Genomic DNA, 10,176 nt, shown 5'->3' on the forward strand with positions numbered 1-10,176 from the left:
TTTTGTAATAAATATTATGTATAGTTTATCATTAAGTATATGCATGTGGATATATAATTAGATATAATATATATAATATATAATAATATGTATGCATACATATATAATATATATACAGTTATTATATATATAATATATATAATATATAATATATAAAATATAAAATATATGGGTATATATAAATGTATTATACGTCTATATACACTGCAAATAAATGTATGTATATACATTATAAATAATTATATATAATTATATATAATTATGTATAATTATATATAATTATTTATTGTGTATATTATATATATATTGATATACAAGGGCAAATAATGTATAAGATTGCTTACATATCATATATATTATATATATAATATGTAAAATTGCGTATATAATATACACATATATATATATACATTATATATATAAATATACGTATATATACATTCATATACAGATATATACATATATATATGCATATATATATATACATATATATATATATATATATATATGTATATATATGACAGCGATGTTTTTCTGCTATCACCCGCCTTTGCTGTATTATATATATTGTATATATTGATATAGATTAGTATATATTATATACATTTTCTTTAATATATATATAATATATATTATATATATAATATACATATTATATACATGCATGTGTATATAAAATATACATATATATACATTACATATGTATATATTGTATATATTGCATATATTATATATATAATATATATAATGTATATAATGTATATGTATATATTTATATATTAATATATATATATGTTTATGTTTATATATTCATATGATGTGTTTTAATGCATGCATTTATGTCGGCTCTCACTTTGAGGGTTTTCTTTAGAACAGTTGTGTTGCTGTAACAGTTGAGGTGTATGTACAGCAGAATTAAGTTGTTTGTATATTTATTGTAGGGTATTTAGACAGAAAAATAAATGTGAAAGATCATAAACAGCTATTTGCATGCATAGTATTTGCATGCATGCACACATAGACAGAGAGACAGAGAGAGAGAGACAAAAAACTGTCTCCTGTCTCCTTCTCTCTCTCTGTCTCTTCTTTAGAGTAAATTCAGAAACGACATTTAATTATATTTATCTCTTTCTTTTTATTTATCTTTATATTATTGCGGTGTATGTGCATACACCGCATGCATACATCACAATATCAAACAGAGACAATATACAGGAGACAGAGTTAAAGAAGTGTAAGTAGTTAAACAAATACTTCTCTATCTCTTACTTCATTATTAAAGAAGAGAGACAGAGAAGAGACAGACAAAGGAGACAATAAATAGAAAGGAGACAGTACAGACAAAGAACAGACAGTAAAAAAAGAGTAGAAATAATAGAAATAAACAAAGAAGAGACAGAGTAATGAGAAGAGACAAATAAATAAGAGACAGAGTAATGAGAAGAGACAGATAAGTAAAGAAGAGACAGAAGATATGAAGCTGTCTCCTTTTGCTGTTAAATTTATTTGCTGCGCTGCTCTCAGCGCGACGTACGGCGTTCAGATTAAATAAACAAACAAAATAAATAAAATAAATAAAATAAATTAATAATTAATAATTAATAATGATATTAAACGGGTTGTGGTAGGCTGATATAATTATATTGTTATGTTTTGTTTATATTTATATTTGAATAACAACAACTCTATAGACAAACAAATGCAAGAAAAAGGAGACAGTTAAAAAACAGAGACAATCACCAGCTGTCTGTACACCGCACACACCCTACACATTATTCGCGGTGTGTACATTATATATATAATATATATATATATATATATTATATATAAAACAAGTAATATATCAATAAGCTATATATAATGTATATTTGTATTTGTGTATAGGTTAATATTTGTCTATTTGTTTTAATATATTTACTCTTCTCTATTTGTCTCTATATACATACATACATACATATCTATATATCTATATATATATATATATTATATATATTATATATATATATATATATTAATACAAATTATTTGTGTATGGAGTTAACAATAAAAAGAAAAAGAAATGAAGAGGGGTCTGCACAAAGACAAACAAAACAAAATAAAAAGACAAAACAAATAATGCATCTCCGCAATACCGAACAGCAGCAGCACGAACTACTACTACTACTGCTGCTGCTGCTGCTGCTTCTGCTGCTGCTGCTGCTGCTGCTGCTGCTGCTGAAGGGGGTTCAGGCAGTAGTTATAGCGGGAGTGCACATAAGCTACGCCACTGCGATTGTAGGGCCATTGCTGCTGCTGCTGCTGCTGCTGCTGCTAGTGCTGCTGCTGCTGGTAGTGCTGCTGCTGCTGCTGCTGCTGCTGTTGGTGTTGGTGCTGCTGTCGCTGAACACATGCAGTGGCTTCAGCAGCAAAGTGCTGTCTCTACTATTTGCTTCTTCACAAGCTTCTTCAGAGGAGACAACTGCGACATTTGTCTCTTTATCAAGAGCTGCTTGAAGTTTTTCAGCAAATGCAGCAAAATCTTCTTTTGTTGTTTGTAATACCTAAAAATAAATACAAATAAAACAAACTGTTATAAATTAATTATTTATAATAATATATAGTAATATACAATAATATATATATTTATACGTACATTAACATGTATCTATACATATAAATAAATATACATACATATATGTAAATATAAGCATATCTATACATTTATAAATATGCACATATATATATATAGAGAGAGAGACGTACAGATAAACAAACAAACATAAATACACACATAAATACAAACATATCTATAAACATATCCATATGTTTGACTATACATATATATATATATATAGACATATATAATCATAAAGGCATGTATATACAGACATATAAGCATATGTATAAACATATATATATAGGCATATATATATATACAGACATATAAACATATCTATAAAATATATATACAACATATGAACATAAACCTATACATATATATACAAGCATAAACATATATATATATATATATGAGCATAAACATGTACATATAAAGATAAACATATATATAAAATAAATAGAATAAATAAAATAATATACTTGTTGTCTGAAGAGTTGTCGGTGTTGTTGAGTTTGTCTGGCGAGGAGCTGCCAGAGGCTTTTTGAGCCGAGTTGATCAGGGGGTAGAGGTGCGTCTATATCTCTTAAAACAGTAAGAATAGCTTTATTAATATCTTGTTGCGTGAGATGTTTGCTGAAGTTATTTAAGAATTGAGGTGTATTATTGAACGCCTTTAGTGTCTGCAATAGCTGCGGATCTCTATAAGAAGTAAAGACAAACAAACCGCTAAAATCAAACATAAACGAAGCACCGTAGGCACCGCCGACTTCCCTAATACTCCGCCAAAGGTAATGCACTGACACAGATCGCGCTGCTACAAATTCGCAGCCCGATATGACTGACCCTACACCGCATGCACGGCCTCCTCGGCTTACGTAATTCACCTGCAAACATATACAAATATGTTTCAATATATATATATATATATATATATTTATATATACATATATATATTTAGATATATATAGATATATATATATATATGTTTGTGGATTTATAATTATGTATGTGCGCATTTATTTATTTATTTATTTATTTATTTAATTTATTGCTTACATAATTCAGCTATAAATATATACATGCATACAATAAATAAATATATATTTAACTATATATATTTATATATATCTATATATACATTTATACTTATTTATTTGTTTATTAGCAGCGGTGCATCAATACAAGCAGCATCATTATCATCATCATCATCATCAGCAGCAGCAGCAGCAGCAGCATTGTCATCATCAGCAGCAGCAGCATTGTCATCATCAGCAGCAGCAGCATTATCATCATCATCAGCAGCACTATCATCATCAGCAGCACTATCATCATCAGCAGCATCATTATCAGCATTATCAGCAGCAGCAGCAGCAGCATTATCAGCAGCAGCAGGAGGACTACGTGATTTACTTTGGTAGGTATAAGGAGTGCTTCGCGAACGGGCCTATGAAGTAAGTTGTTTTGTTTAATTTGCTGCACCCAGAGGGGCTCTCTATCAATGCCTCTCTGTCTAAAAGGTGTAGAGAAGAAACGCTCATTACTGCTTGCTGCTGCTGCTGCTGCTGCTGCTGCTTGCTGCTTCACCGGGAAACCCTCAATAAAGCTGCTAAGCGCATCTTTACCATCTGCTGCTGCTGTTGCTGCGGCCAGTGTTTCTGCATCCCCTGTTAAATTTATCAACAAGTTCTCTCTACGCAACAACTTATCTTTTAATTTATAAAGTCTGTCTTCAACGGCTTCCCAGTTCGTCTCAGCCTATCAAACAAAACCGCAAAAATTTTATATAATTACAACAAATTCATGCTATAACACAAACTCTAGTTAAAAAAATAAAGATAATATAATATTGATATATATATATATATATATATGCTTGTTATATATTTTATTATATAAAACATAATAAAATATATAACAAGTATATATATATATATATAGACACAAATATACTATATGAAAATATATCGACAGACATATAATACACACATACATAATATACATAAAAATATATAAAAAACAAATAAATCTATCAAAATATACATGAGCATACAATCGATATACATTCATTCATATATACCTCTCTATACAGCCATAATAAATAATATATATACACATATACATATTTATATATATATAATTATATATATATTTACCTGTTGAAGAAGTTGTTTTGCTGCATCTCTGAAGGCTACACCCATCCGCAATTCATTGGCCAAACCCGTAGCTGTTAACGACGCTAAAATTCGTCTTGCTGCTGCTCTATGTCCTGAAGACATAACTGCTGCTTCTGCTGCAGCAACAGCTTCACGCAGTATTTCTTTTGCTCGGGAAGATACAGATAAACGGCTGTCTTGAAGTACAGTAGAAAATAAACAAAATAAATCGGCTACGCGATCCTTCATTGCCTGCATTCATATCGTACAAATACCTAAACCCTAAACCCTAAACCCTAAACCCTAGACCCTTATCAGCAACTCCTGAATATTGCCCACCCCTACGCAGCCAGTCCCGTATGTTAAACCCTAAATCCTAAAGCCTAAACCCTAAACCCTAATCTGAACTTTCTGGATGGCATGAAGATACAAACCCCTAATCCCCAAACCCTAAACCCTAAACCCTAAACCCTAATCCGAACGTACCTTTCCAGAAAGCACAAGGAATCCTAGAGAAGACAGAGGGTCTGGAGCAGTCCCCGGCTCTGCACTTATCGAGCGTATGTCTGTTGCTGCAGTGATGCCCCCCGTAGCCTTTCCTATGTGATGCTGCAGCTGTTCAGGTGTAAGTGTATGAGTACCTGTTTCTAATATAAGCCGACTAAAGAGACGAAGAAGAGGAAGATCTTCTAACTCTAAATCGGCTAAAGATAAATATATTTCTGCATAAAGAATATTTGATGTTGGGAGCTCATGAGAGATAAGAGGTACATCATTAAGAGCTGAGACTTCATAGGGGACTTCATTATTCGCATCAGCAACATCTTCAAGTTTAAGAACTGGTAAGGTTTTGAGTGCCTCTTCGCTATCTTCTGTTAATTGTCTTTGTTTTAAAGCTATCTGGTCTGCTAATACAGACTCAACTACCTCTGGAGTTAGCTGTTTTTGTATTTGGCTAAGATTATCCTTTTCTTGTTTTGCTTCTCTTGCTGTCATCTCCGGATCTGCTCTTAATCGAACAGTAACCCGATGAGTATTATTAAGAAGAAAACGTCTAATAAGAGATTGAAATAATGAATATCCCCCTTCTTCATCTTCTTTCTTTAGTTTTTCTCTTACTGCTTTCAAGCTTGCATCAAAAGATAAACATGCAACTGGATCTCTATCATAGTTTGACTCTGTAGCCATATCTAATATTATACTAAGACCTTTAGGAAATGTTCCTGTATTCAACTCTCTTAAAGTAAATTGCATTGTATTTAATGCAGCTTCAATTGCATCTTTAGAAAAACCCTCTTCTGATAAACTCGACAGACACCTGAATATTACTTTTTCAACTTTCTCCACCATATCTTCTTCCTGGCTACTCCTAAAACAAACAAACAAATAAATAAATAAGCATAAAATAAATAAATAAATAAATAAATAAATAAATATAATGCAGAAGTAATGAAAAACTAAAATTAAACAAACAAATCAAATACACTTCCGGGTATGCCAGCAGAAAGACTGCTAATAAAAATAATAAATAAATAAAATAAATATAAAATAGGTAGAAGACAGACAAAACAAATTAAACATAACACTCAAATAATCTGTTTGTTTTATTTCTTTCTGCGTCTCGCATGTGTTTGTAGATACAACAAACAAATATCATTTATTTATTTATTTATTTATTTAAATTTATTTATTTATTTATTTATTTATTTACCTTTGAGTCCTACAGAGAAGGTAGCGTGTCTGAGATCAAGCCCTAGCCCACCACCTATAACACTTTTTCCTAAGCCTGACTCAGAGAGGGCTTTATATAGGGGGCTTGACGATGTTCCCAGCAGCAAATAAGAGAGCAGCTGCAGCGCCATTCTATCTGCTGCAGATAACTCAGGGGGTGCTGCTGCACCCTCGGGGACAGCGTCTAATACCCAGTTTACTGATATAAAATCTTCAAGCTTCTCAGGACTCGCAGGGTAAGGCTCCTCCACATATCGAGGCTCTGAACAAACAACCAAGCATAAACATATCAAACATATAAATATATATATATATATATGTATGTATGTATGCTCTGTGTTGATGCTGCTGCTGCATCTCCTGCAGCTGCAGCAACACGCTTCTGTTGCAGCTGCAGTAACTGCATGCAACAGAACTATGCACAGGTGCGCTGAAGAAGCGCCCTAAACCCTAAACCCTAAACCCTAAACCCTAAACCCTAATTGAAGCCGTGAACGCCAAAAGACGAATAAAATAAACGTGTGGATTGGAGCCACGGCATGAAGGGGGATTGATAGAAAGAAGAAAATAAATTAAATAAATAAATAAATTAATTAATTAATTAAATGACAAACCTGTGAGTTGTTTTTGCGTGCCTATGGTGGTATCTATTCCTTGTCTATCCGGCAGCTCTTTCAAGTATTCATCAACGAAGTTGAGACGTTTCTGTACATTATCTGCCCCCCAGAAGTAGATCCTAGCATTTGCAGGGTAATAGCGTTCATTATAAAACTGCTTGAACTGTTCATAACTTAGGCTTGGGATCATCTTTGGGTCTCCACCTGAATCTAGATTATAATGAGGGAGATTAGGAAAGAGAGAGCGCTGCTTTAAGCGAGAATGCAAAGAGTCTGGCGATGAATAAACCCCCTTCATCTCATTAAGGACAACACCTTGAATTTTAAAGTCACAATCAAATGGGTTTTCAAGACAACGTGCAGTTTGCTTAGCATATTCTTCTATCTGAGCTTCTGCTTCTTCAGGATCGCTGCCAGCTGTAGAGACAGCAGGCATATCTTTTGGGGTTAATTCATATCTCCAGCCTTCTTGTCTCAGTGTTAAATGATCTTCAAGGGCCTTAGGCTGAAATACTGCATCCATATAGACGCTTGCTAGGTTATAGAAATCCTTATCATTCACAGAAGCCACAGGATAACAAGTGCGGTCAGGGTAGGTGAGGGCATTCATATAGGTGTATAGACTGCTCTTCATAAGAGCAACAAAAGGCTCCTTTAAAGGATATTTAGCTGAGCCCATCAATACTGAATGCTCTAAAATGTGAGGAGCTCCATTACAACTTGTTACCGGTGTACGGATCGCAACCATGAAGGCTTTTTCTGTTTCTGTCTTGGGGCATGTTAAGCTAACGATATTAGCGCCAGACTTCTTATGCTTATAATCCACCACATGCAAGTCATACTCTGCAACATACTGAGTTTTCACCAGATCAAATGCTGGATGTTCCGTTGGGGTAAATGCTGCCTGCTTCTCGCTGCAATTGCCTTGTTCTGCGGAGCTGCACGTGCCCTGTGACGAAGATATACTGGAATTCATTGTATCACTGCTCGCTTCTCCAGATGAAAAGAGCCGCGAGCAGACAGAGCCTAACTGCCCCACCCGAGGCCCAACGAAGGCCGAGAAGGTATTCGACTGAAGAGCCCGATAAGCAGCTTGATACGAACCCCGAGTAAGCGGTAGTAGCGACGCAAGCATTGCAATCACCATAAAGGCAAGAAACAAGTAAACCCTCCTTCCTAGGGAAGAACGAAAAGAAGTGAAAATGCGGCGAAAACCCTTCAAAGAAGTAAAAGAAGAAGAAGGCAGACGCCGGCTTCTGCCAGGGGGGGGAGTAAGCCAATAATTCAATTTGATGATGTTTAAGGGGAAACCTTCAGAATGCGAAACCCTGCCTTCCTTATGCATGATGCAGTAACAGAATTCAAATCAGCCGACTACGGCATGCGAAGTCGTCGACTGAACTGCCGACAAAGAATAAAAGAAGTGACGATGGCTGGAAAGCCGTTGTGTGGTACCGACTGGCATGGAGCTGCAGATACACCCGAAGGTAACGGCAACAAAACCCCCTCTAAAACCCTATTTTTCCCTCTTCCAGATTACTGATGACACCGTTTTAACCTGATGAATCTGCTGAGCAAATCTACGGAGATTTTCAAGAAATATGCAGCAGCCGGGCAGGTCAGACGGCCTATGGCAAGGCTACAACGAGGTGAATGTAGGCATTCAGCAGTGGGTAAGAAGACACTAACGACAAGAATACTTTCTAAATAATGCGAGAAACAAAGTTTTCTTCATGAAAAACCTAAAAAACCTCTCATTGCAGGCGGTGGGGCGCAGGCGGCAGAGCCGTCATCCTGCCAACGTGAACGCTTAGCAGCATTCAAGTTTGCTGTAAAGGCAAGAAATCGGTAACATTTGTTTGTTTAAATTAAATATTTAAATTTAGATTATAATTTATAATATTGTCTATTCACAGACTCCTAGTGGGAGTACAGATATTCGCCGTTTCTCTGCAAAACTCTCCCTACCATAGACAACAGATTTCTGTGCAAGTTCCGCGCGGTGTCTGCGCAGCTTTGAAGAAATTTTGAAACATATGGCAGTTACACACTTTTAAATAAGCTTTTTATCAGAGATATTTTGCAAGACAGTACTGTAAGCACCAACCTTATACGGCTAATCTGCTCGCATCTTCCGTTCGTCTGATAATATGAATATGTTTAGTTTGTCTCAATTAGTGTATGTGCCTCTACTTGTATGCAAGGTGGCTGCAGAGAGCCCAGGGAAAGTTTATAAATTGAATAGAGTGTTAATACACTTATCAAAAGGAGGGTTGGATATGTCTATATATAGTGCTGTATTAGAGCTTGAGTAGAGGTGCAGGCTGGTTAAAGCTTTTATGTGCATTTCAACTTGCATGCAGGCTGTCTATTGAGTATATAGTAAGTGTTTAATAGCAACTGTTCACGGTATTAATGCATGCAATAGAGGGGATCTAGCTGTACTTATATATATATATAATATATATATATATATATATATGTGGGTTTTCCTTGAAGCATGTCTCTCAGCAAGTTGTGCTGCATGCAACTCATCGGATGCTTCTTCTTTTAAACATCTAAATAGACTTTTTCGCTGGTGTATACAGAACTCCTGGAGACTTAAAGGAGGCCTACAGCTCTCCAAATACTTTTATCAGGCATCTACAACTCAGGTGTATCTAACGAAGTTACGTATTAAAGGGAGAGAAGCTGCAGCAGCTATTAAAGACCCCCTCCTCAGCATGTGTAAATCTGTATATCTATTCAATTTTATGCATTGATTATCGATAAAGATGCTTCTTACACTAATAATATGCTTTACATACACACCCTAAAATGTCTATCTAAACTTCTTTCTTTAACTTGTTTCCTCGCATATTCAAAGTTTTCAGGTTGTCTCTTTGCTTATCGAGACAATCAATCCTTAGGCTAATTATACAGATAGACTCTGCATTTTGCTGATGTTAAGAACAACTAGTCCTTAGGTCCTCGCGCTTAGCAGTGATGCCTCTTATGAGTTGTATATATGCTGGTGTATATATATATATATATATATATATATATGTATAGCTTAGCAATGAAGCGTCTTATCAGT

At 34.6% G+C, this 10,176-nt stretch overlaps 1 protein-coding gene across 1 annotated transcript; it reads right to left on the bottom strand.

Annotated features, from left to right (window-relative positions):
* Window positions 1-2,258: 2,258 nt before the first annotated feature.
* On the bottom strand, window positions 2,259-8,235 carry EAH_00046810 (hypothetical protein; the record flags this gene model as incomplete). The annotated part of the gene is made up of 8 exons (XM_013394617.1): window positions 2,259-2,540; window positions 3,079-3,483; window positions 4,010-4,354; window positions 4,753-5,004; window positions 5,239-6,121; window positions 6,237-6,264; window positions 6,464-6,745; window positions 7,098-8,235. The coding sequence occupies 8 exons, from the start codon at window positions 8,233-8,235 to the stop codon at window positions 2,259-2,261; spliced, it is 3,615 nt and encodes a 1,204-aa protein (XP_013250071.1).
* Window positions 8,236-10,176: the final 1,941 nt, after the last annotated feature.

Source organism: Eimeria acervulina, genomic scaffold (assembly GCF_000499425.1).
Source record: "Eimeria acervulina Houghton genomic scaffold, Eah_scaff701, whole genome shotgun sequence".
Lineage (NCBI taxonomy): Eukaryota > Apicomplexa > Conoidasida > Eucoccidiorida > Eimeriidae > Eimeria > Eimeria acervulina.